At 57.5% G+C, this 26,643-nt stretch overlaps 3 protein-coding genes across 20 annotated transcripts in view; 2 read left to right on the top strand and 1 right to left on the bottom strand.

Moving 5' to 3' along the window:
* Window positions 1-4,275: 4,275 nt before the first annotated feature.
* On the top strand, window positions 4,276-4,782 carry LOC117005520 (RING finger protein 224-like). Its single transcript, XM_033077166.1, has one exon. It carries the CDS (start codon window positions 4,276-4,278, stop codon window positions 4,780-4,782), a length of 507 nt encoding a protein of 168 aa, XP_032933057.1.
* Window positions 4,783-8,495: 3,713 nt separating this feature from the next.
* Window positions 8,496-10,434, top strand: LRRC26 (leucine rich repeat containing 26). Its single transcript, XM_033077165.1, has 2 exons — window positions 8,496-9,039; window positions 10,029-10,434. The coding sequence occupies exons 1-2, from the start codon at window positions 8,496-8,498 to the stop codon at window positions 10,286-10,288; spliced, it is 804 nt and encodes a 267-aa protein (XP_032933056.1). The 3' UTR covers window positions 10,289-10,434.
* A 2,231-nt stretch (window positions 10,435-12,665) lies between these two features.
* Window positions 12,666-26,643, bottom strand: part of GRIN1 (glutamate ionotropic receptor NMDA type subunit 1) — a 39,735-nt gene continuing 25,757 nt past the window's right edge. For 2 of the 18 annotated variants that reach the window (XM_033077628.2, XM_033077629.2), the window contains 7 exons: window positions 26,346-26,503; window positions 25,820-25,981; window positions 24,065-24,174; window positions 22,912-23,057; window positions 21,034-21,285; window positions 20,186-20,296; window positions 16,221-17,392 (listed from right to left, as the gene is read on the bottom strand). In XM_033077628.2, coding sequence (XP_032933519.1) covers window positions 17,189-17,392; window positions 20,186-20,296; window positions 21,034-21,285; window positions 22,912-23,057; window positions 24,065-24,174; window positions 25,820-25,981; window positions 26,346-26,503 — 1,143 coding nt within the window. In that variant the 3' untranslated portion in view covers window positions 16,221-17,188. Of the gene's footprint in view, window positions 14,281-16,220; window positions 17,393-20,185; window positions 20,297-21,033; window positions 21,286-21,446; window positions 21,489-22,911; window positions 23,058-24,064; window positions 24,175-25,819; window positions 25,982-26,345; window positions 26,504-26,643 lie in introns of those variants that run through there. The other 16 variants (XM_033077640.2, XM_033077639.2, XM_033077637.1 and 13 more) reach the window with 13 other exon arrangements.

Raw genomic sequence — 26,643 nt, forward strand, 5'->3', positions numbered from 1 at the left:
CCCCCCGGGAGTCCATCAGCAATGGGAGCCCACCATGGCTTGGGATTTGCCACTGCTTGGAGCCCAACTGCACTGAGGCCACACAAGCACAGGGTGCCCAGCATTGCTTGGATGCCACCTCGCAGATCCCACTGGGAGCCCACCACTGCTGGGAGCCCACCACTGCCTGGAAGCCCATCACTCTTGAAATCCCACCCTCCCAGGATATTCTGGGCTGGGGTGGCTGTGGCTTGGCAGAAGTTTAGCCCTGTCAGTTTGGCCCCCCCGTCCCGACCCCCCGCCCTCCGCCCAGGTCCCGGTGGGTGGCCGGGGTGTGCGGCTCGCAGGGCAGGCTGGCAGGGACACAGCCTCACGGTGTCCACCGCGCACAAGGAGCTCTCTTGTTCTCCCTGCCCAGACCGCGGCAGTGGGGACGGGCAGATCCACCCCTTGTTTGCTTTGGTGTCCCCGCTGCCAGCCCTGCCCTGTGCGGTCAGGCGAGGCAGGGGACGGACACGTCACCGCCGGAGCCCGCAGGGCGGGGGGGCCCCGGGGCTCTGCGGGACACGCTCGGCTTGGGGACGGAAAACTGTCCCCAAGGGTGTGCAGTGCCTCGGGCACAGCCCAAGGCCAACAGCGGCCGGTACGAGGGGCGGCTGGGGGCTCGGGCAGGGCAGGGTGTCGCATCTGCCGTGTGTCACCGCTGCCCCTCGCTCTGTCGCATCTGCCGTGTGTCACCGCTGCCCCTGGCTCTGCCCAGCCCCGAGGCGATGGCAAACACGGCGGGAGCGGCCGGCACTGCCTGCCAGACTGACGGGCAATGATTAAGCTGGAGCAGCAGGAAAAGGGGGGTGAGCAGGGGAGGGTGCAGGCTGTGGCCCCAGACCTCGCCAGGGCTCTGATGACCCGGGCAGCTGCGTACAGAGTCGCATGGGTGCTCCCGACTGTGTTCACCTTCCCCAGGCGCCCAGGGGTGCAGAGGGTTGTGCTGTGCTGGGTGACTGCCACCTCCTCCCTCTGGAGCGTGCCTGGCGGTGCAGGGCTCTGGCTCATCCCGAGCAGACCTTTGCTCTCCCTGAGAGTGCCGCTCCCTACCCCGCGGTGCCGAAGGTCCCTGCAGCGCCTGGGGATGAGTCCTGGGAACAGGAGAACACGTTTCCCATCCATGTGTGTCGCTGGTGATTGCAGATCTGCCTTCCCTCAGGGGAGACCTTACTGCTCCACACAACTTCCTGAAAGGAGCTGTAATGAGTTGAAAGTTGGTCTCTTTTTCCAAGTAACAAGCGACTGGACAAGAGGAAATAGCCTCAGGTTGTTCCAGGGGATAGGCTGGATATTAGTAAAAAGCTTTCCACTGAAAGGTTATAAAGCCCTGGCACAGGCTGCCCAGGGCTGTGGTGGAGTCACCATCCTTGGAAGTGTTCAAAAAACTGTGGATGTGGCACTTGGGGACATGAGTTAGTGGTGAACATGGTGGCGCTGCTGGGTGGACATCAGACGCGATGACTTTAAAGATATTTTCTGTGATTCCCTGTTCCTAGAACCAGGTGGGCTTTTGGCAGGGCTCAGTGCCCTTGGTGTCAGCATGGCAGAGAGCCCCTGTCACCAAGGGCTCCCCTGCCCCAAGCCCTGCCTATGCTGAGCTGGGGTGCCCAGCAATGGGCAGAAGTGGCCAAGGGCAGCTGGGTAAGCCCCTCAATGGGACACAGCTCTGCTGGCATCAGGGAGCGACATGAGGGCTGATGAGCAGGGGCTGGGCAGGGGCTGGAGTAGGGCAGGAGGGCAAGCAGGATGTGTGTGTGTGTGTGTCTGTGTGGAGCAGGAGAGGCAGCCACAGGGGTCACTGCCTCTGTGGGGTACCCACAGCTGTGCATAGAGCCAAGCCCACTCCTCTCACCCATATAAGATTTTTGGCAGAGATCCCTATGGGACTGCACTATTCCTGTCCCTGTGGCAGGTGAGCATGCCAGCACTGTGTGTTGGGTGGAAGAAGGACAGCTTGGCAGCTTTGGGACAACCCCAGCTGCCTGCACAGCCCTGGGCATACAGCCCTGGAGGGAGTGCGCTGAGCCCACCAGGAGCCAGCTCTGCCCTGGCTGCCAGCACCTAGGGGCTGCACCCCAGCATAGGCAGGCACAATGCTACCCCAGCATGCCAGGGCACAGCTGGAATCCCACATAGCTGGATCCTGATCTGCCCAGGGCACACAGCCCTTTTTCCAACTGGGTCAATGGGTTTGACCAAAACCGATGTCCTTGGCATAGCCCTGTCCCAAACTGGCCCCACTGGCCTGTGCTTGCCACCAGCCTGGCAATGGGAGGGCCAAACCCTGCCATGGGGTGCCACCCCCGTGCCTGGGGACATAGGAGCACACGCAGCCCATGTGCACTGCCTCAGGAAGCATGTGGCAGGGCTGGATCAGAATCCTGGGTCGGGATACGTGCCCCAGAGGTGCTGTGCTGCAGGAGCTGCTTCCTGGCTCGCAGGCACCAGTGCCATGGGGTGAGCCCTTCTGCAGAGCTCAGTCATCCTGTGAGGATCTTCATTTCCAAAACTCCCAATTCTTTCTCTGAGGGGTGCTGGAAACACGACCTGAGGGTTGCTGGTGAGTAGGCAGCATGGGAGAGCACTGCCTCCCTGCCTGCTCCTGCCTGCAGTGGGAGCTACTCTCTGCTCCTGCTCCACGTAGGAATGCTGCCGGGTGTTCTGGCCATCCTGCTCTGCCTCCAGGATAAGCTTTTCTCCTCCAGGATCCTGGGCCCAGGATTTGTCCCCCTACCACGCTCCCCACTTCAGTCTGTAGCACCCTCCATGCCAAGGCTGGGATATTGCTGCTGGACCACAGGCAGCTGTGGGGACAGTCTGGCACTTCTCTGGCGTTGTCGCCTCCCCTGGGTCATGCACCTTGCAGGTGTCCCCATGGGGTACTGGGATGTCCCCAGCCTGATGCTGAGCATTGGTAACTCAGCCTCCAGCAGCAGAGCCTTCAGCCTCACAGGGAAGGGCAGGGGCAGGTCACAGACACCTCATCCCCAGGCTCCAGGTGGGAGCACCAGCCCACACATGGGCACAGCCAGCCTGCACCACTCCCAGCCCTGCCACCCCACCGTGCCCTCCCGCCCCTGTCACAGCTGTCCCCACAGCCCAGACCACCTGAGGATGTGTGGGCTGGAGTGCCACGGGGTCTCCGCTGGCCGACATCTGCCCGAATCTTCTTGGCTGTGAAGGGTGGCCCAGGACGTGGAAGACTCTGCTGCTGCTGCCCAGGTCCAGATAACATCCAAGCCCTCTGCCCATGGTGGAGCCCAGAGCTCCTTGGCCTCACAGGGATGGGTCCTTCTGTTAGTGAAGCACACAGGCTGATGGTTAATGACCATTCCTGGGCTTAGATTTCAGAGGTCTTTGTTGCCCAGGTGCTTGTAACCCAATCTCCCGGGCTTAGCTTCCCTGCAGCAGATCCAATAGCATCTATCCCTGAAAGGTGAGCCCCTGCCCACTACCACGGCCACTAGCAGCCACAGGGACTTGGCTGGCAGCTCAGCCCCCTGATGCTCCCCACAGGACTGCCACAGCCCCCCGGGACAGCACAGCCCTTCTGCCACCAACCCTGAGGCCCTGGGAAGCATCTCAGGACAGGTAGGGATGGGAAAGATACAGGTAGGAATTGGGAGGAGGGGAGGAGAGGGGTATCCGTCTGCACCAAAACACTTGAGGTCACCTAAGGAGAGGGAACAGAGTCTTGGTGGCCTCCAGGAGAAGTTTGCGAATATACTGGAGGGTACCAGACCCCACCTGAGATGAGGCTGGACCCCCTTAGACCCCTCCCCACAAGCCTTTGTGTCCAGCCCTGCTGCCGACAGCTGTGCCAGCACAGCCTGGGACTGGGGAGGAGGGGAGCTGTGCCACTGCTTGGTCCCCAAGCGCTGTTCCCCAGCCCACCCAGCCACCTCACTCCTGCTCACCCCATGCTCCCCCAGTCCCAGGCCGCACCCTGAGCAGGCTGCTGAGATCTGGCCAATCCATGTTCCATGCAGAGCTCCCAGCATGGCACTGGGACAAATACATCCCCCGTGGATGCAGGGACACCCCACTGCAGTGGCAGCATCCTGCTGTTCCAGGCAGGGCTGGTCACGGGCCAGGCAGGCAGCAGGCAGGGATGTTGGGCAGGGATCCTGCTGCTTCTGAGAGCCCAGCACACGGACCGGTCCCACATGTCGGGTGCATTCGGAGGTGACAACCCACCCCTGTGCTCCCTCCCCAGCCATGGCTCACACCTCCTCTCACCCCCTCCCCAGCATGTCGCAGGCCGGTGGCAGCTCCCGGGCGGAGGATTTGGGGCCGTGTGTCGGGGCGCACTCGCGCACCCCGAGCCGGGGCAGCCAGCGCGTCGAGTGCATCATCTGCTACTCCTCCTACGACCTGGGCGTGCGGCTGCCGCGGCGCCTCTACTGCGGCCACACGTTCTGCCAGGCGTGCCTGAAGCGCCTGGACGCCGTCACCAACGAGCAGCGCTGGATCCCGTGCCCGCAGTGTCGCCAGAACACGCCCACGCCGCGCGGCGGGGTCACCATGCTCGACCTCGACCTGGCCACCTTCCTCGCCGTCAAGGCTGACCGGGAGCAGCCGCGGGTGGCCGGCAGGTCCCCGCCCGCCCTGCCCGCCAAGGGCTCGTGCAAGGAGCAGGCGGTGACCGAGCAGCCGGCGGGGCTGTGCCCAGAGCCGGTGCCCCCTGCGCTGTTCCCCCGGCGCGGCTGCTGCCGCCTGTGCCTGTGCTGCGGAGTGACCGCGGCCTTGGAGAGCTGAGCGCGGGGGGCCAGCCCGGGACTGCTGCTGGGGACCTGTGCCATGCGTCAGACCCACGTGTAGACTGCAGTGCTGGGGCTGTGCTGATAGCCTGGGCAGCGCTTTCCTGTCCGTCCTGTCGGGATTTGTGGTGCAGCAGTGGGGAATGAGGATGCTACCACCCTCTCATCCTCTCCATCTGCCCTGCTGACGACTCAGAAACCTGGTCCAGCCATCAGAGAGGTTCCCTGGTGGTCCCTCATGCTCCGTTCCCCTGTGCATGTGACTCTGCAGCAAGGACAGTGGCATCCCCCAGGCAGGGGCAGGGCCTGGCACAGTGATGCTGTGGGGCACATCCAGCATCTTGGAGCTCCATGTCTATTCAAGACACTTGGTCCTGCTGGACTGCACATCCTCATGCCTGTTGGCAATCCTGGCCTGGGGGCAAGCCCGGTCTGTGGCAGGCGGGGGAGAAGTGACCTACCCTGCTGGATTGCTGTGCTGGGAGTGTTTGCTCGCTGGCTATTTGCATGAGAAATTTTTGCATTGGGATAGCAGGATGGTTGAAATTGAGGATGACAAGAGTTGTTAGGAAACCTCCAGCGTTTATGTACATTGCTCTGGTGTGGCAGGAGAGCTGAGCTCAAGAAGCTCCTGATTGGCTTCGTGCTCTGTGGCTCATGCCAGGTTTGGCTTGTCCTGCCTGACCCTTTCCTCACACACAGGCACACACAAACCCTGCCGCTGTTTTTCAAGCTGTGCCCCGCTGCCTGCATGGCTTTTCCTGCTTTCCCTGCCTGACTCCACACCAGGGTGCAAGGACAGGAGCCTGGGCAGCTGGTCTGGGTAAACAGGGGCCAAACTGGAAGTACTGGAGGCACACAGGGCGAGACAGCTCTTGAACAGGGCTTGGTGTTGCCTGGAACAGCTCCTGTGGCTCTTCCTCAGGGCCCATTTTCTGCATCTGTTTTCCATGTGGTTTCTGAGCTTTTGCAATACCCAAACACCAGGAACCCCCTCAGGGCTCAGCAGGAGACCCCAGCCTGTGCCTCCCTCGGGCTGGCAGGGACCTTGTGTCTCCTGGGCAGTCCTGGTGCTTGGATGTTCCCCGTGCTGCGGCCAGGGGTGCAGCCAGAGGACTCCATCAGCCATGGACAGCACCCACCCCTGCACAGAGCTCATGCACAATTCTGCCACTTGGTGTCACCTGCCATAAAAAATCCCAGCCGAGATGTTCCCAGAAGAATAAACCTGGGGTGCACCAGGGCAGACAGAGGTATGGTATGGTTCAGAAATTCCATGTGAGTCCTGCCTTGGACCTTTAGTTACCTGGGAACATGCAAGAAATTAAAGCCTTCAAGGAATGGATAAGAGCTATCACTGAGTCTTAATGCACCTTCCCCTCTATCGCTCCATTTCTCCCAAAAGACTCAACAGTGGGTGGTGGGAAGAGTGTAGGAAGGTCCCTGCAGCTCTGTGCCCAGCACCTTTGGGTCCCAGCTTTCCCACAGTGCTGGGTGACCCAACCCATGGCCCTCTGTCCCACATCCCATGTCCCCTGCTTCCTTGCCTCCCCCTAGCACCAGAACCACTCTGGGAGGCTTGGCCCTTGCTTCATTCCTCTGTGGATGTCCCCCTGCTCCCAGCCAGTCACTGAAGGAAGGGATCATTCCTTCCATCACTCTAGGAATGCTTTTGGCATGTTGGCTGCACCCCCTGATTTGGCACCTTGGGCAGAGCAGGGCCAGTGCTGTGCCCTGAGGGGCTCCTCCCCTGGCACCCCAGCTATCCTGGCAGAGCAACTGCTCAGAGCAGCCTGTCTGCCCTGCTCCCTGTGGAGCCCAGAACCTCAGGAAGAGGCATCGTGGAGGCAGAGCAGGACATGAGTGGATGCTGCTCTGGCTGGGGACAGGGACCTGGGCTCCTCCTGCATGGGTTCTGGGTCCCCATGTTCCAGAGAAAGGATGGAGAACAGGAGTGGGGCCAGGCAGGAGCATGGGATGGTGTCTGGCCATGTCCCTGTCAGGGACACCCCTCCTGCCATTTGCCATCAGGGTGACAGCAAGGGAATGCCAGAAGAGCTGAGATTTTTTCAGCCTCCTGGGCTCTTTATGCACAAAAGCTGGAAATAACCTTGCTTTTAATAGTTGTTTGGGTTATTAGCATGAATGTTGCACTTCTCACCTGATTCCAAATGGATGCAGGCACTGGGCAATGCAGGTCCTGGGGAGGAAGAGCATTTTGTACTCTCTCAAAATCCAGGTCTCCATGTAGCCTGTGGCTGTGGTTGGGATGAACTGTGGCTGCAGCTCCACATGGCAGCAGGTTTCTGCCCTTGCCCTGGGGTTGGGCTGGGCTGGAGGATTCCTCTGAATTATTTCCAGATGGGGATTAATGCAGCAAAGCGAGTTTGCTGCAGGATAGATAAACAAACCAAAGCTCCTCGGGATGCTATTAATAAACCCTCTGTCTGCTGCTTCTGTCCCAGATTTGGGAACATCCTGGACTTGGCCTAGGGTGCAACTGTGCCCTGCCTTGCTGCCCATCCAGCCCCTTGGCTATGGGGCAGAGGGACAGGGATTGATTGCTCTGGGACCATGGCCACTGGGATCCTGATGGATTTGAGTGGGGACAGTGTCCCTGCTCTGGGCCCCCCCTCTGGCTGGAAGTAAGATGAGGCACTGCCAGCTGTCTCCCCTGGTGCCCCAGTCCCCACTGAGCTCTTCCAAGGGCAGTGGCACTGGGAGGGGACACCTCTCCTCCCCAGCCTTCAGCAGTCGGGCTTTGGGTGGCTTTGAAGCAGAGTGGGTGTAAACAGGGTGGAGGCAGACTTTGAGCCCTATGGAACCGGCACTGCCATGCCAGGGGGAGGGCAAACCAGTTTGGGGTGGCTGCAGCCCAGCAAGCTCACCTTTGCCATGCTTCTCCTTGGGGGGCTCCTGCGTCACCGTCCATGTGCACACAGACATGTTCCCCTTCTGGGAAGGAGGAAGGTGGCCCATGGGATCTAATCCCAGCCCTCTTCATTCTGGCATGGCTGGTGGTCTCCTGCCAGGGGCAGACAGGGCTCAGACAGGGGCTGGACTCAGCAGGGTAGGCCATGGTTCCCAGCACAGCTCCCCACTGAGGACCCCTGGGCATGGTGGGACAGCAGTAAGAGGGGGTAAGACCTGAAAATGACATGATTTTGTTCCAGTTATGTTTTTTCCTGGTAGCCCAGCCACTTCTGGGGGTCCTGGGCCCATACCCCTCTGTACCTGGCTGTTGAGGCAGCATGCCCATGGGAGGTTGGAGGCTTAGAAGTGGATCTGGATTTGCTCCTTTCCAGCTCTCCAGCCTGCAGCACACACAAGCTGTTAATCCCAGGCCATGCAGAGCTGGCTGCTTACCTGGCTGGAGCGGTGCCTGGTGGAGGGAGGGACGTGGGCACGGTTCCACACCTTGCAAGGCAAGCATCATTGCAAAAATATTTACTGAAAAAAGTGCAGCTCCACCCCGAGGAAAACCAGGTCCGGGAGCAGAGCCCCATCCAGGTTTGCAGCCGAGTGAGCAGGGGAATGAATGCGAGTGGCTGCAGGGAGACGAGCACTGCCCAGCACCTCCAGCCAGCAGCACCGGGCTCAGCCGAGGGCACTGGGCAGGGGCTGGGCAAGGCGAGGAGCTCTAGGGAGCCTGTCCGTGGAGGCATCCCAGCACAGCAGGTCAGGGAGCTCTCTGTGCCTCGGGGGGCAGCCATGGACTGCTGCAGGGTCCCCGGCCTCGTGCTGGCCCTGTTGCTGCTCCTGTGCCCACCTCTCACGCCAGCCTGCCCGGCCGCCTGCCGCTGCTCGCCGGGAGAGGTGGACTGTAGTGAGCGGGGCCTCCGAGAGGTGCCCTGGAGCCTCTCGACCAACACCAGCACTCTGTGGCTCGGCTACAACTTCATCACCGTGCTGGGGCCACGCTCCTTCCCTCCGCTGCCGGGGCTGCGGCTGCTCAGCCTGGTCCACAACCGCCTGGAGCTGATCCACAGCCGAGCACTGCTGGGGCTCGGGGTGCTGCAGGAACTGGACCTCAGCCACAACCACCTCACCGTGCTGACCCCCGAGACCTTCCTGCCCCTCTCCAGCCTGGCCACGCTCAACCTGGGCAGCAACAGGCTGGGGGAGCTGGAGCCCGAGGTGCTGGGCGCCTTGCCCCAGCTCCAAGCGCTTCTCCTGCAGGACAACCCCTGGGTGTGCAGCTGCAGCATCCTGCCCCTCTGGCGCTGGCTCAGCCACAACAGGGAAAAAGTACGAGGTGAGTGCCCAGAGGGACACGTCCCTATGCCCCCTGCCCACTCCATGCTGGCTGGTCAGCCTGCCTGGCCTAAGGCAGGACCCGGCACCCTGGCTGCCAGCTGGCTCAGGCATTGGGTGGTCAGTGCCCTCGGGGTGAGATTCCCTATAACCTGGCCTTAGGTCATGCCAATTCCCATGTCTGCTTGGGTGGATACACCCCTGGGTCTCAGTTGGTGCCCACATTTTGATTCTGGTCATTATCAGGGATTGCCTGAAAAGGAGGGATGGGCAGTGTCCCAGTGACAGGTGCCCAGCGCTGTCCCCAGCAGTGGCACCAGTCCTGCCACATGGCACCTGAGGGGGGCAAGTGGAGCCTGTGTGTCAGGGTGCACATCGCTGCTGGCCCTTCCAGGATGCAGTGCTTTCAGCCCCTTCCCCAAAGCCTTAATGAACCTGGTTCTGATCCTGCATTTCTTCTCCCACGAGCCCCAGTGAAAGACAGTTGTGCCAGCAAAGTCTCTCCCACCACTGCTGCCATCTCCCATTTGCTTGCAGCTTGGATGTGTGACTGCACTTGTACTGGCTGGGACCTTCTGTGGTATCTCCAGGCTGGCTGCTCACTTCTCCCCACATCTGTCTTCTGGGAGCTAGTCCCTCCCCCTTGTCTGCCCCACCTTCCATCCTGCCCCAAACCCATCTTCCTGTACCCCCTCCAGCACTGTGCCCACCTCCCATCCCGTCCCATCCCATCCCATCCCATCCCATCCCATCCCATCCCATCCCATCCCATCCCATCCCATCCCGTCCCACCCCACCCCACACAGGTGAGTCCTGAACCTCACCATTCCCCTTCTTTGTAGCTTGACACAGGTGATATTGGTGACTCTGGCCTCTGTTCTCCTGCCCTGGTGCCACCTGTCCCATGCAGACCTTCCATCCTCCCCTGTCCTTGGCCCCTGCCTTTTCCAGCTGCCCAGTGTGCCCTCCAGCACTGCTTTTCTCTTTCAGAGAAGAGTTTGCTCCTCTGCAAAGTTCCTGAGCAGCTGAACAAGTATCCGATCATGGCCTTTGGGGATGAGTCCTTCAGGCAGTGCCAGGACATCTCGCTGTCCCCTGAGTACTACATCTCCTTCTTCATCATTGGACCCTTCTCCTTCATTGCCAGCATCTTCTTCTGCACCTTCCTGGGCTCCCTCGTGGTGTTCTACCACAGCCTGCGCCGGGAATCCCACTGCTGGAGAAGACCCCGCATCTGCAGGGTGCACTGAGGAGGCTCAGCCAGGCTCTGCCCTGGACAGGCAGTGCTCCATCCAGCCCCTCTCCAGTTGCCTGCACCCACCTGTTGCAAATTTGTCCCTGTGGACCAGTGAGATGAAGTTCTGTTCCTGGAATTGCTTTGGATTTTCTCAGAGTCCCCCAAGATGGTGCCAAGCTGCCTCTGCCAGCAGCCTCCAGCTCAGCTCCATGCAGGCTGGCCGCAAACGCTCTCACTGTTTTGGGAGGTTCCCCAAGGCCACCCTCAGATCTGCATATCCCCTTCCTGGAACATCCAGGTGATCCTTGTCCTGCCCCTGTGCTGCCCAGTCCCCTCTGTGTTCATTTAGGATGCCCCTTAGGCCTCACTGTGCCTTTAGGTGCAGCCTGGGAGTCCCTGTGTGCATCCCAGGACTCACCACATTCCTCTTGGTGCCTTTCAGGCCATCTCAGGAGTCTCCATTTGTCTTTTGGTGCAGCCCAAGAGCCTCTGTGTGCCTTTCAGTTTGCTCTTTGGGCCTTTTAATGCCCCCTGCACCCTCTGACTGCCTTCAGTGACCCCAGCAGCCTCAGTGCTTTTCTCTGTGCCCTCAGAACTCCTTGACTTGGTGTTTCTTGCACCCAGATACTTGGCTTTTGTGTCCTGGCAGGCATTGATTTTCTTTTAGTGTATCCTGGAGCTCTCTGTGTGCCTTTTGGTGCACCTGAAGATCTCTGGGTGGTTTGGAGCATTCCAAAGTCTTCATGGGGCTGTCAGACCACCCCAGGCCTTTCAGTGTGCTGCCCAAGGAAGGGCTGGTTGCAAAAAGCTCCTTTTGATAGTTTTTTTCCATTGACTCAGGAATGCTGGTGTTGAGAAGGCTCAGCCAGCAACTAAGGTCTAGGGTGAGGCTGAAGTTTAGGATGAGGGCCACAAAGAGCTTTGAGCTGCCACTGATGTGGTTTGGCAGAGGAACTGCCAAAGGATGGGTGAGGCTACAGTGGTTTCTCACTCAATAGCTTTTCCCTAGGCTACAGCTCATCTCAAGCCAAGGTATGGGGCTAGCTCAGTGCTGAGAGTGGGGGCAAACAAGCCTTTTATAGGGGCCCTTTACAGCTGCCCTGGCTGCTGCCTTACCTCCCATCACCCACAAATCAGGGCTGGGGCTGCCCTTGCACCTCCCTGCCCTGCTGCCTCTTTCTCTTTCCTGTGGAAATGCTGCTGGAAATGCTTAGTGAGCATGCTGGGAGCTGTGCTCCAGGAGAAAGCCACAAGCTGGGGTGACAAAAACATCTTTCAAGGAGAAACAGCAGCCCTTTTTGGCCTGGTCTCTTACCCACTGCAAGATGATCAGAGCCACAATGAGATGCTGTGACCACCAGCCTTGTTCACTCCATCTCCTGCCCATGTAAGAGCTGGGACCTGCCAGGGATGTGGCAGGAGTCAGTGCATCATTCAGCAGGCTCTTGGCAAGGCTCTCAGTAAATCACATAAATAAAGCAAGCATCACCTCAGTGGTGGCTTGCTTTCATTTTTATTTTCAAGAGAGAAACCAGCCCCGTGTGCTGCCACATGGCCAGATTCCTCTGTTGTGGGGCGGGGGGTCTGCAGGGAGCTGCTGAAGGCAGCATCTGCTCCAGTGCTGCCAGTCCTGCACCTGGGGAACTGCAGGACCTCTGCCAGGATCATCGTCTTGCCTTTCCCAGCAACAACCCCATTTCTCCCAGACCCTTTCTGGAGACCATTCAGTTATTCCAAAGAAGGCCTTGGCTTCCCATTAGGAGCTAGGACTTTGTTTATCATCCTGCACAGCCACCTGAACCCTGCTCCTTCCCTCAGACCATCCTGAGCCCATGGAGGCTGGGCTGGCGGTCTCAGCACATGGAGAGGAAGCTGTGAATGGATGATGTTCCTTCAGTTCAACCTTGGGGGATCTTCCTATTTTGGAGATCACTTGATGGACCTCCCTATGGATGGGCTGATGTGTGGCAATGCCTTCATCCCTGCAGTACATCCCCTATTCCCAAGGCTGGCCCCACTGGCCAGGCCCCACGCTGGCTCCCAGGAGATGGGGGGCCCGACAGTGGCAGGGGACTGTTTTCCCCAGGATGGAGGTGGGACAGGGCTAGCTGCCATGGTTCTGGTGTTTGGGCAGCTCCAGACTGCAGGGCTGTGCCCCACCCTGGCTGTCCAGGATCTCTGTCACCCAGAGTATCCCAGAATGGGGACGCCCTTTCCCTCCTAGTCTCCTCTATAGCCCCTGGCCTTTCTCCCTGCTGGTTTCTCCATCCCTTCCTGGCCCTCCACTGTCTGTAAGACCCTGCCACAGGGTTGGCTCTGATTCACTAGAGGGCTCCCTTCCAGCTTTGCCACGAGTCAGAGACAGAAAGCACAGCTCTGGAATAAACCACTTCATGATCCAGTTTAGACTTTACTGAGGTCTTGCAAAAACTTGGTATTAATGTAACATTGACGTATAAAGTAGAATGGGTCCGATTTCTCAGCTGGAGCTAGATGAACTTGATGGAGCCACAGCAGTCAGTGGGACGATGCTCACAGACCTAAGCTGCCATGTGAAAACCCTGCCCGCGGGGGCAGCCTGGGGCAGGGGAAGGGGGAAGGCAGTTCGTGCCGCTGGGGCTGGCTACCACGTTGCGGGTAAGTTTTCCATGTCGGCAGGAGACGGGATGTGATCGTGCACTGCTCATCCCCGGGGCCGCTGCCTCCCCCCGCTGCCGGCGCCCGCGGGGAGGGTGCGCAGGGTGGGCTCGAGGGGAGGAAGGCGGGGGAGGGATGGCGTCAGCCTGGCTCCTTCGGTTCCCTTCTCCCGAACTGGGATCTGCTTTCCACGTCTCCAGGTTCAGTCAGATGGACCGCCGTGAGCTGGGGCTTCAGGGCTGCCGCGGGAGCTGCTGGCAAGCTTGAACTGCAGGTGAGGGTGGCAGGGGAGCCGCCAGCGCTGGCCGTGGTGCCCCGACGGTGCAGACAGGCTGGGTGACCGCTGCAGCACCGCAGTGAGCCGTGACCAGCCAGCAGCATCTCTCCTTGCATTGCTGGTGCTGAGGCAGTGTGGAGCTGGGGTAGAGGTCAGTGCAACCATCCAGAGCCATTTCCCGTGGAGAATTCCTGGCCAGGAGAGCTGCTGTGTGAGTGCTACATGCTGGCCGTGGCCAGGTCCTGGGGATGTGTTCTGTGCAGGAGAGGTGGGAGCCGGGATCTTGGCTGACAGCACTCCATGGGCTCCGGAGTGCCGCGATGAGCACGGGGCGTGGGCTGCAGGAGGGAGCGCTCCTGCTGCAGCCAGACCACGGACAGGAACCGAGTCACAGCCACGGGCCCATGGGAGGGAAGGGAACAGAGTCCATCCCCTGCAAGGAGCAGAGCGCACATCTTCCAGCCCCTGTGGCAGACGTGAGGGTCGCTCGGCACAGCAGGAACATGTGCCCAATCTGCTGCACCAGGAGCTGGATGCTCTGGCTGCTCAGGACCCCGGGCACGTCGCTGGAGCCCTTCAGGTGGTGGGAGACGTGGAGCACACATCTGAGGGGCTGTGTGTGCTCAGAAGGCTGCAGCCTGTGAGGTTAAGCACGTGTTTGTGGTGTGGAACCAGCTCTTCCCTGCTACCGTGGGAGAGCAGGCACCGTGTGCCTTCTGCAGTACTTTCCCCTTGCACGGAGCCAGTCAGTGACAATTCTGATTATCGTGGCACTGTTTGGAAGCAATTATCTCTGTACAGTGAAGTCCAAACCTTGTCCTGGTCCTGCCGTGCTTCCTGGGGCACGAGCATGGCAGCAGGCCTAGGAAGGGAGGGAGATATACAATGGAGTCACTGTGTATGGATGAAGGATGCTTTCCTCCCATCTCACCCGGAAGAACCCATCAGTGTCCCTTGAAAGGCAGTCCTGGCTGTGCCTTCCTACTGTGTTGGGCAAGGACTGATGGCCCTCGGGGAGAAGGTCACACCACAGTGCTGACTGAGGGGTCGGAGAGGTTGAGCTGGCCAGTTATGTCGGTGGGGTGATACTGCTGCAACACACAAATAGACAGACAAGGAGAAAGAAGTGTTAGGCAGTTCTGGCACTCGTTCCCGCTGCGACTTCCATCCCATGTGTCCCTACAGGATATCTCTTGGGGGTGAAGCAACGCCCTGAGAACTGCTGCTGGCTGAGGTCCCCTTCCCAGCACCATCCACGCTTGTGCAGAGGTCGTTGCAGACACTCTCCAAGCACCCTGGAGCTGGGCAGAGGGAACACCCAGGAGCATGGTGCAGCTTCTGCAGAGCGTGGCTGCCACGTCACCCACTGAGCCAGGCCCTCTCTGCTCTGGGAGGGCTACAAAACAAAGCCTGTGACTCATCAGCCCAGCCCACGCTTGAACCTGTGTTTGGAGGGTCTGGCTGGGTTTTGGCACCTCTCTGATGCCAGATCAAGCTGTGCTTTGAGGCCAGGGCATTTCACCTCCTTGCTTGAATGACCCTGCCCGTGACTATCCTTTCATGCAGGTGAGATGTGTGGTGTGGTTGACTTGTGATAAAGTGTGGCATTGATTGCTAATGTGAAAATACAGCCTGTGTTGGGCATGTGGCCTGGATTTGGGTTTCTGAGCTCCTTTCAGATGGGAGAGCTTGGCATGGGAGAGGCCATGGGAGAGTCCTCCCCTGCTGCAGTCCCATCAGCAAGTAGGGGGGAGAGCAGAAATACCCATTGATGGGCAAGAAAAAAAAAAGTCCTTCCTTCCCAGGCAGGAATTTACAGCTGGGCAGTTATTTCCTCTCTTCCTCCTTCCATACTCCCTTTCTCTCCCAGCTCCATTTTCCTAACTCCAAGACCTGACCTTGAAGCCCTGTCCAGCCTTGTGGGAGCGGGTGACCCAGAGCATCCTGCACTGCTCTCTGGGGTCCTAATCCGGTGCCAGGGCAGGAAAGGGTCTCTGTGGGTCTCATGTACTGCAGCACAGACCATCTCCAGTGACATTTCCCAGCCCTTGCACCACCCTGTCCAGAAGGGCTGATGTTTTGAGGGGCTCCTGGGGGGCTCCTCAGTGACAGATTTCACCTGCCCTGCTTTAGTCGATGGTGGCCGTGGCCTTCGTGGCGCTGCTGGCAGGTCTGGCACTGTGGCTACCCTGTGTGCTGCACACCCTTCCTCCTCCTCCTGCCTCCTGCCACTCCCTGAGCCTTGCATGGAGTCCTTGGAGCTGCCCTGACCAGCCCAGCTTTGTGCTTCATGAGACCCGTTGGTGGGAGCTGCTGGGGCAGGGCCAGGAACCAGCGTGCTCCTGTCTCTCCGATACCGTGCTGGGATGTGCTGACACCCAGGGAGTCTCTCATGGGATCACCCTGCCACTCAGGGCACTGGGTAAGATCCCAATGGAGCCTCTGGGAATTCCTGGCCATGACCTTGCCTTGCTAAGGAGCAACAGCTCGGCCATCACCTGTGGGCACAGAGAGTGTCTGAGGCCATCCTGATGTCACTCTGGATGGGGAGCTTTTTGTGGCTACTCATCAGCCCACCAAAAAACACCCCTCTCTCCCAAAATCAGATGTAGCCACCCCCTCCTCATGAAAAGTTTTGGATTCCAGCTCAGTGGAGTGTTTCCATGGCAGAGCTGCCGGGAGGTGTGTGCTCATGGGATGGGGCTTGACTCCCGCAGGGAAGAGAGGTGACCGGGAAAGGGGAGAGGCTGGTGACTCACTGCTGGAGGAGAAGGAGGAACTGGAGATACAAAAATGAATGGGTAGAAGAAAGGTCCTTTGTTAAACATCCTGCCTGATGTGAGGGGAGTGGAAGAAGCAGAGTGTGCCTGTGTGAGTGTGTGTGCCTCATGTGCATGTGGCTGCTGTGATGGTGTAGCAGGGCAGGCTGGGGCCTTCTGGCCTCTCTGCACAGCTCTGGGGGTCAGAAATGCTAAAACAACCAAGCGAAATGGGTAATCTGGCCAGAAAAATTAAAATACAAGAGCATGGCTTTTGATTTGAAAGCATATCTCCTCCAATCACAGAGTTATCACAGGGTAACATTCTCATTTACTTTTTTTTTTGAGTAAAGTTCATGCATGCAATTTTTAATAATAAAAATTAAAATTAAAATTAAAAAAAGGAAAAGAAAAAAAAAGCAAGAAAATGGTCATATCAAAACTATGTTAAAGTAGGACTAATGCTAGAAGCACATATCAGTAATTTAGGGTAAATTATGTTACAGGGATGGTGCAACAATCCCCAAACAAAACATTATAAAGCTAAGAAATTAACCAATATTAACCGTAGAAGAGACTCAAACATGTTAAGGTATGGAAGTGAAGTGAAGGCACCAAAAACTTTAAATGACAACCAGGAAGAAAATATAGACAAGAACTTAATGTCTTTAAAAATGACTTCAACCTAACTGGGCTCATATGGTAGTCCCTGGCTGGTGGAAGATTTTCTGGAAGTATTTTGGTTTGTTGTTGTGTTTTTTTTTTTTCAATTAAAAATTAGGATTCCATCTAAATGCGATCTTGCTGTAGAAAATATCAACTTCCTTTTAGGGAAAAAAAAATGTTGTCTTTGACCTGCTTTTGGTTCTTTTGGGCCAAAAACTAGGCTCTTTCTCAGCCAAGAAGCGTTTGGCTATGGGACAGATGATCCTTCACTGAAAGGTGACCTTTTTCCAGGTTCTCGCCCAGCTCTGGCACCATGCCCACAGCCATGGCGCTGCCAGCGCCTGCCCTGGCAGGGCGGTGCCATGGGACGTGTGTCAGCTGTGCCTGGGGCTGGCAGTGTGGCTCTGTGGGGCAGGCGATGTGGGGGGCTAAGGGACCTGTGCACCTCGATACGTGTCAGTACGCAATGTGCCGGCTCGGAGGTGTCTGTGTGGTCTATGCGTCTCACATGGCGTCTGTGGGGTTGCAGTATCGTGGGTGGCTGCGATGGATGGCAACGTCAGCTCTGCCAGTGCTACTCGAGTTGCAGGAGCTGCCTATGGGGAACACATGCATCTCCTCCTGGGGCGGTGGGGATGATGTGCCGCGGAGAGGCTGTGCAGCTCGGGTGATGGTGGGCGCTAGGACGTTCAGAGTGGGGTGGAAGCTTCCCAGGGCTGTCTTGGCTCCATGGTGCCAGCCTGTCTCTCTGGCACTCCTGAGGGACCATTCTGCAGGGCTGCAGAGCAGAATCCATTTTTAAAACTCCCGACAACGGAAAGGAAAGAAGCAAGGCTGCCAGGTCTGCGTCTTTCGCTCGCTAGCCAGGAGAGCCTGTGGGGCTGGGTCAGCCTGGCATTCCAGCCCCATGGGCTCTCCAGCCTTGCCCATCTAAGACCTGGTGTGGGCCCGCAGCTCTGCTGAGCATCATGAAACAGAGCGCCTCGCTGCTTTCTCGTCTTTACAAGGACCCCAGGCAACGTGCCCCAGCATGCTATGGACTCATGGGGGCCTTCCAGCAGGAGGGCGTTGGGGTCTCTGAGCCAGGGCTGCTGCACAGAAGTGGACGTCACCGAGCACAGGCTGTGACATGAGCTGGTGGCAGCACCCCGCTCCTGCTGGCTGCTCTCCCTGCAGAGCAACAGCAGGTCTGCCCAACATCACCACAAAGCTCGCTCCACCACGGACCTTCTGCAATAGCTGCTAGCCTCCAAGCTGGCCACGTTGGCTTGGATGCTCATCCCATTGGCCTGCTCTTGACCCAGCTAGCCCAGTTCTCTGGGGAATGTGTCCTGAGACTCTGGCCACACAGCACCCCATGGCAGGCAGAGCACTGTGACAGGCTTCTGAGCAGTGGGGAATAATTGACCATGCAGTTGTCCTCAAAGTGGGGACCATCTTCCGGGATGAGTGGGGTCATCCTGCCTCCACTATTTACCCATGATCAATGTGATGGGAAGAGCCAATGTGACCAAGACCCAAACATGGGGAGCCCTGTGCTGGACCCCAGCAGGTGTGAGAAGGGGAGAGAACAGCTCCATTGCCCATCCATGGGACCTGTGGTGCAGGTGGGCCCTGGACCTGGTCAACTCAGGGCATTGGGGTGCTCCTGGCATGGGGCAGAGAGGGCTGTGGGCTGGTTGGTGTAGGGTGGATGCCACACCATGGAGCAGGATCAGGACCAGGATGCTTCCCTGAAAAAGGGACAATGTACCAGGGATGCCACACACCAGCTGCCCCATTTTTCCTGGATTCTCCCCCTCTCCTCTGCTCACCGGTGGCACTGGTTCTCCCAGGTGCCCAGGGCACCATCATGATGCTGCTATCTCAGGACAGGACCCCTTGGTTTCCTAATCATGGAGTAGTTCAAACACAACAGAACATGGGAGTCTACTGAGCACATGAGGATCTTTCTGCCAATTTTTTTCCCCTCTTTTTTCTGTGCATTCCACTTGTCCCTCCTCCTCACTCTTGCACCACCCCTTGCACCATCCACCCCATCTCTGTCTCCTCTGCCCCGGCCGTGGCTCAGGACACAAACACAATCTGTGCACTCACTGCAGAGCTGCTCAGGAGGTGCAGCAGTGGGGAGAGGGGACCCCAGACATGGGGGCATTCCTGGGACAAGATGCCACACAGGGAGCACAGAAGTGGCACAGGAGATGACAGGGATGCCCGTCCTCCCTGTAGGGTACAGAGGATGAGTGGGAAGAGTGTGGGTGTTCCCCCCATGGTTTCCAGGCTTCAAGGTGACAGTGAGAGGAGCACTTTGTGTGATATGGTGGCAGTAGAGCCCGGCTGAGGGCTCAGCTGTCCCCAGGGCCATGTTCCAGGGGTGCTCCAGGAGCTTCTTGGTATGGAGCCTGCACTGGTGTCAAAGGCAGCCTCCTCCATTTCTCATACAGAGCCGTGGCCCCGAGACCCCCGTGATACCACATGCTGTCCCCGAGGCGCCCAAGCCTGTGTTGGGGATGGGCCACCCCGCCACGGGGGCCACATCTCCCCTCGCTGCCACCATCCCCCCGTCCCCGCTGTGCCAGGGCAGCCTGGCGGGGACCTACTCTGAGCAACCCCAGGCACAAACCCACCGGTCGCCCCGGGGAGGGGATTTTGGCAAGCCCATCACGCTAGGAGGTCGGGCAGCAAAACGCAGCGGGCGCTGCCACATGAGACAACAGAGTAGCCACAGTGCAGAGTGTCATACAACAGACGGCGACATGCAGAGGGACACGGCTCAGTCCGACAGACCAACAGCCCAACCTGACGCTGAAGTGTCTGAAGCTCCAGCACGAGCAGACACATTTGCACATTTGAAAACTGCTGGCTTTAGAGGCAGCAATTTGGAAATTTTCTCTGGTTATGTGAAAGCAGCAGAAAACACGAGTTTGAACCAAGGCTGGGTCTTTAACAACCTCTTCCTTGGAGCCTTTTCATCTCTTTTCTAGAGCTGCATTACTGCTGATGACAACCAGAGACAGCTGTCACTCCTGTGCGAGGACTATTCCGAATGCTAATTGTCACAAACAAAAATCACATGTAGAGAGTGTGACACGCATGGCTCTTGGTGAGGTGACACGGTGCCCAAATTAAATCGGGGTGATTGTTTTTAGGCATACAATGACAAACAGGTACAGGAACACTTAGGAACAGAAAAAAAAAGAAAAAAAAAAAAGAAAAAAAAAGAGAAAAATGTCATCAGTTTCAAGAGGTCAGCACCAGTTAAGGTGAGCAAAGCACAGAGAGGAACATCAGAAATCATCCAGGCAAAAAGAAAACAAAAAAACAAAACAAAAACTCGTTTTCATCTCCCAACTCATCACAGGACTCCAAGCCACCTCCTGCCTGCCCTCCAAGATCCCAGCATCCTTTCAGGTACACGGGATGACTGACTGACTGACTGACTGACTGGTGACGAACATGAGCTATGCATGTACACTGGCAGCTTCGGGATGGGTGTGTGGCAGTCAATGGGATGGCAGAAGAGAGAAAGAGAGAGAAAGAGAGAGGGCAGAATTGTTCTTCTTCCTCTTACCGTATCCTTGGAGGACCTACGTCTCTTGAAGCTGGAGGCCAGGGTGGAGGTGATGGACCTAAAAGTGGCTTTCTTTTTAGGGTCAGGTTCTGCTCTACCACTTTTTCTATCCTAAAATGAATATGTATAAGTAATTAGATCTCTAGTGTGTTGTTGGAAATTCTAAATCTATTTGAATACTGCCCCATGTCACGGCTTTCATTTAGGTGAGAAAGCTACTGGAGGTGTTCTGCCACTCCCAGTCCTCCAAGGGCCTCCGTGACCCATGGCTACGGCACAGCCACCACACTGCTACAGCTATGGGGGGCCGGCCTCGCATCTGGAGCGCTGGGAACCCCTCTGAGGAGTAGCCCTGCTCTCCTGGTGTCTGCAGCCAGGCCGGCACAGCTGACCTCGCTTTCTGGGGATGCTCTGCCTGGCGCTCTGCCCCTCGCTTCTACCGCTAGCCTGGCTGGACCGAGATGTGAGGTGCTGCACCTACCACTAAAAAAAAAAGTGCTCAGGGCCTTTTCTGAGGCTGAATCTTAGTGCCACAAGAGAGAGAGAGGACTGCATTGAAAGAGAAGTCATTGTATGAATATTCTGTAAAAAAAAAGTGTTCAAAAATTCAAATGATGCAGTTGTGCAAAGCCGAACGTGGTTGTTGGTGGTGGTTTGGTTTGTTTTCCAAAGTAAAACAGGCTAAAAAACAAAAAGGAAACTGGAAGAAAAAGAAAAGTAAAAAAGAAAAATACAAAGGAAAAGAAAGGGAGGAAGCAAAGCGTTAGTGCCATGATGTCGTCGGGTCGGGATGAACTCAAAGAGAAACAGAACTGAAAAATGTAGGCGTTGGAGTTAGCGAGTCGGACCTGGTTGGCGCAGGCTGGGAGCACCAGCCGCCATGGTGCGGGGGCCGCGGGCCGTGGGGCCCAGCCGCGCTCGGCGCTGGGCGCTGGCAACGAGTCCTCCCCAATTGCTTTCGTGCCAATGAGTGTGACCTTTCCGACGGGGGACGGAGTGACCAGGTCTGGCTCTGCTACCGCACGGGGGTAACCAAAATGTATCCCGCTGGTGCGTAGAGCATGCTCGGGGATACATTTGCTCCTCCTTCTCAGTTCTCTCTTTTGCGGACATGCACAAACGGAAAGGAAAGCAAGATGAATGGAATGAAATGTCTTTTTCTTCCATGGCATCTCAGGAAATAGCCATGGCAAAACTGTGATCCCAAAAACCATTATTTTTGTTTGTTTGTTTTAACAAATAAATCTTTCCACTTGCCTACCTTCTAGCAATGTACCAGATACTAGTGCTCTGACGTTTCCTCCTGTGGAAAAGTCTTACAATGTCAAACGGCTCTTTACCATGAGGCTGTTTACCCCCACAGGGCAGCATGCTTTGCTCACAGTCCCACAGACTCTGCCCAAGGACCCAGTGCAGTATTTTCTAGAAGGTTGGCAAGTGAAAAATGGCAGTGCGACTAGTGTGCTCTGTCCCAGCAGCCTTAACCCCCTCGGTGCTGCTGCTTTTTGGAAGCAAAGGAAAAAAAAAAGGAAAAGAAGGAGAAAAAAAATTGAGAAATGGCTTTTCCGAGAGTCTTTCCGGTGAGCTGAACCCAGCGAGCTCTGAGGATACAGCAGCCCGGCCTCGTGCTCCCCTTGCTGCTGTCGGGCAGTCACTTCCACCCGGGCAGCCCCCCCACAGCCCCACAGCGCTGCTCCCCGGGGCCCTGGCGGGCTCCTCGCAGGGTCCCCAGCCTCCTCCTCCTCTCTCTTTGTTTGCTGGCTCTGCTCCGAGCGGCAGTGTCCTTTAGTCACCTAAAGGAACTCTTGCTCTTGGAATGCTGCTGTGCTTCCCCAAGGGAAAAACCAGCCTGGGCAACTCAGACAGAGCCTCCAGCTGCCCTACACTGGGGTCAGGGGCACAGTGGGGCTCAGCCCCAAAAACAGCAGGGGAAGGGAAGTGTGAGGCTGGTGGCCTATGGACGTACCCATGGCTCAATGTCACTGACCAGGCACCTCTGACCCTCCTGGGCTTCCCTGCCTGAGCAGCAGGGAGATGTTCCAGGAGTGGGAGGAGCCTGGGAGAGCGACAGCCCCATGAAAGGGGACCCAGGGAGCCTTGGCACTGCCAGGGACCCGCACTGCTGGCTCCTGTGTGGGGAAATGTCCTTGTCTCCAAAGGACAAGAGCACGCACCACCTCTTTTTGGAGTCAGTCCTGGGTATGGCAAGGGCTACCATGCTGCTGCAGAGCAGGCAGGGAAGGGGAGGAGATGGAAACTATCCCTGGAGCATTCCTCCACCTGAGCACCGGGTAGAGATGGTCAGCGGCAGCAGGCTGACCCTCCCATCTGCTGGTGAGCTCGGCCAGAGCCGGGCAGCAGCCAGGATCTGCCAAGGAGCCGGGCTGGTACTGCCTGCTCAGCCAGGGCAAGGTGTGGCTCTGGCACGTGGTCCCCAGCAGAGCAAAGTCCCCATCCCGAACTCCACTGGGGGGGTTTGGGCCAGGCCTCTGCCCTGTTGGAGCTTTGCTGGGAAAGACAGCATCGGGCAGGGGCAGCTCCCGGGGGAAAGGCAGGGACAGTACCCTACAGCTTAACAGGTACCCAGTAATGCCCAGCTGGAGCTACTGGGGGTGGGGTGAGGGACAGAGGACCCCATGCTAATCCACAGCTCTGCATTCACTGATTTGGTGAAGGAATGGAAAACGCACCTGGTGGAGATTTGCTCTAAAAACGGTTTGTCCTACCTGCAGGTTTTTCCTCCACACATTAACGGCCGCAAACGCCAGCTGCATCTGCTTCCTCCGTGCGTCCTTATGTCTTTTGTAAGCTATCTCTATGAATATTAAAAATATCCCGGCAACAATACCTCCAGCCACCAGCATAAACACACCTGAAATAAGCAGGAAAGTTACAGGGGGCAGTGGAAATTGCAACATGACCCCTCATTTCTTCTGCATCATGCTCAGCGACAGGAGCATTTGCCAACCCGGGGTCCCCCCGCCTTCTCCCCGCAGTCCTGGAGGGCCAGAAGGGCAACACAGCCCGGGCACCTGGGGGAAGTCAGTGCCAGCTCTGAGGGGGGCACACGGCACTGAGTTGCAGTGATGCTGGGGACAGGCACGGCAAGCCCCAGGGCAGACCCCATCCCCAGGACCGTGGGGCTGTTTGCACCAGAACCCAGCCCTGGTGCCCCAGTTTGGCTCATCAAGCACAGCCATGCACAGAGCTCTGTGCTGTCCTTGGATGCTTTCAGCCCTCCAGGCTGACATTTCTGGAGTGGTGTCTGAGGAGATGGAGCAAAATACCCCTTTCTCCATTGCCTGTAACCTGGGCAGCAGTGCTGGTGAGGATGGGGTCCCATCTGACACCCTTCATCCCTCACCACTGCATTGTCTGGGTGTAGGACCAGCAGCACCACCTCAGTGCAAAGGGAGAGCTTATCTTGGGGTTCTCACAGTCTTTCAAGATGAAAACCCCTCTGTATCAATTGTCCTTGTCCTGGCCCTGCCCAGGGCTCCTGAGGACTGGGAGGGAGCCTCCTCCTGCAGCAGGGTTCTCACTCGCCTCCCCCAAGGTGCTGTTCTCCTCTCTGCATTGGTGACAGCTCTGACTGCACTGTGACAGCCACAATTTGGCCAGGGCAGAGGGAGGGGAGCCATGCTCACATCACAGCAGCCCCATGGCAAGGGCACCCAGGGAAGGTGGGGGAACTGTTCTTGTGGAACTGTTCTGAACAAGGTGGGAATGGAGCCCATCTTAGCAGCCTCCCAGCACTAGGAAAGCACAAATCCAGAAGCAGCAGAGATTTGGCCTGAGAGGAGAGTCCCAGAGAGGAGAATATCTTGAGCAAAAGCAGGCTACCCAGTGAAGGGGGAGAAAGAGGTTTGCAGAACAAACCTGCCATATTTTCAAAGGTGAGTGTTGCTGGGGCATTGCTACGGGAATCACACTCTTGATACCTCACCCAAGTCTTGTCCAAATCCTCCATGAAGCCATTCTCGTGGGACCTGGAAGCACAAGGAGACAGGACAGGTAGTCACTGGGGACCAGCCACAGGCAGCTGGGGCACACGTTCTGCCTGCAGCCTGCTAGCACAGGAACCAAGGGTGTTTGTGCTGGCTGTGTGCACACCTGTGCACGTGTGACCTTTGCACAGAGTGAGTGTGGGCTGTCTGCAGGGGCTGCCAGCACTGCATGGTCACACACAGAGCCCATGTATAGTGCAGTGCTGTAAGCAGGCACCCACAGCTCCCCCTACCACTGCCCCTATGGTGGCTCTGGGGCAGCAGCTGCTGCCAAAAGAGCCACATGTAAGCCTTGGGAAGGTGTGTTCCCAAGGAAGGATGGAGCTGGCAGTGCTCTGAGAGCTCTTGGAGAAGGCTGCAGGGAGTGGACCTGAATCACATCTCCGAGTTCCCTCCTGCACAGTTCCTCCACCTGCCAGGGCCACTTGGAGTTCAGGCCATGATGGACCCCAAGTCCTTTCTGGTGACTCCCAGCACCCTTTAGGTCAGGGCACTGCTGCCTGACAGCTCCCTGTGGTGCACATTGAGGGCTGGGACACACCAGCAGCTTGGTATCACAGCTTGGACACAAGCTGTACCCTCACAGTACCCATTTCTGCCTGAGCAGGTCATGGGGACAGAGTGGGCACAGAGCACACATCCCACCACAGGCTCACTGCACTTTCCTCCCTCTTGTTCCTGGTACATCCCCACCACCTTCCTGTGCTATCTGTAGCCCTGGGTTTCCTCATCCTCTCCCAGCAGGACACTGAGGACTCCTGTGGCCTTGTCAAGCTTCTTACATGGTTGTCCCAAACCCCATCTGCCCTGCTGCCACCCATCACCGTGTTCAGACCATCCCACAGATGGGGTCTGTGGCTCTCTACATCACCCTGGGTCTTGCCCATCTTCTACATCCTGCTCGTTCTCTCTCAGGCCTTTCACCTCTGCATATTGGGCAGGACCCTGGTGGTGTTTCTCCTAAAATGAATCTCCCAGAGCTCCCTCCCTTCACTTGTGTCTTCCCATCTGCCTGTTCTCCATCATGACATTTCTCTGCCTGCAATGAGTGTGGCATTTCCAAAGTAATTCAAGGAAATCCCTTTTCACCCATAATATCAGTCTGACTTGTGACACCCAACACTGCAGGTTAGTGCTGGTGTAAAAGCCTCAGACTCACAGGGGGTCCTGACATATCCCTGTGTAACAGGAGTAACCAGAGTTGAAAGAAAAAAGCCCTGGATGACCAAATCAGGGCAGTGCAATGCTGCTGGACAGGCTGAGCCCTGAGGGAGGAGTGGGGAGATGGCAGCATCCACACCCTGCTCACAGAAACCTGTGATGGATGGTTCCTGCTGCTCTCTGCCAGCTTTGCCTACACCCCTGGCTGACCATGACTCTGCTCCCTGCCCTGCTCTGCCCTCCCTCCGGTCCCCTGCTGCTTCTCCAGCCCTGCAAGCCAGAGCAGAGGCTGTGGGTGCCCGCCCCAGTCACTTAATGTCCCCTTTGTCAGGATGGAAGGGCAGGCCCAGCACCCCTGTCCCTGCATTGGTCTGGAGGGTGGCTGGCAGTGCCTAGCATGAGGCTACTTGCGTGCCAACACATGCAGCATTTGGGGCAAGCCCCACGCCAAGAGCCGTGTACGGACTTGAGGATGGCGAGGGAGACGTTCTGCTTCCAGGGGCTGTCCTTGCGCATCCCAATCCCGAAGCCAGAGCGGAAGAAGAGCTCCCCCGTGGTCACCAGGTCACACTTCTGGGAGGCCTCGAACTCCAGCACTGCTGAGTCCCAGATGAAGGCGTGGAGCTTGCTGGACACAGAGGGAGGATGGATGGGTCAGGCTGGGCAGCCCAGCTTGCCTGAGTCTCTGTGGGAGCAGCGAGGGTGCCCCCAGCCCTAATTTAAACACCAAAGCCACCCAGTTTTGGTGAAAGGAGAGGCGAGAAAGGGAGGCCATGGTCAGGGCTCTCACTGTGCCATCCCCACACAGACTTCCCCCTCCAGAGACCTGGGATGCACCAGGGCTGGACAGATCCCACCCAGCCCCAGCTGGGAGGTCCCATCAAACCATGCTTTTACTGCAGCTCTTTCCAGCTTTGCCCTGCTTGCTCCCCCAACTGCAGCTCCCTGAAGCCCTTTCTAGAGTGGCCAGGCAAGATGCTGGCCCTACTCACTTGTCCCTCACTGCCTGGATGGCTTCGGCAGCGCTCTCGTAGTTGTGCTTCTCCATGTGCCTGTACATGGTGCTCAGCTCCACCTGCCGTCGGAAGTAGATGTCCACAGAGCTCTGCTTCACTGTGGCGTAGATGAACTTATCCGAGGGGTTGCGCAGCTGAAAGGCAAGGGTGGGGCTCCTATTTTTTCTGTCCTTCACCAGCAAAACTTTCTCACCCCAAAGCTGTTTTCTGTCCCACTTCCCATCTCCTTCAGGGACCTGTTCCCTAGAGAATACCTTGATCTCCTCAGAGGATG

This window comes from Catharus ustulatus, chromosome 21 (genome assembly GCF_009819885.2).
Source record: "Catharus ustulatus isolate bCatUst1 chromosome 21, bCatUst1.pri.v2, whole genome shotgun sequence".
NCBI lineage: Eukaryota > Metazoa > Chordata > Aves > Passeriformes > Turdidae > Catharus > Catharus ustulatus.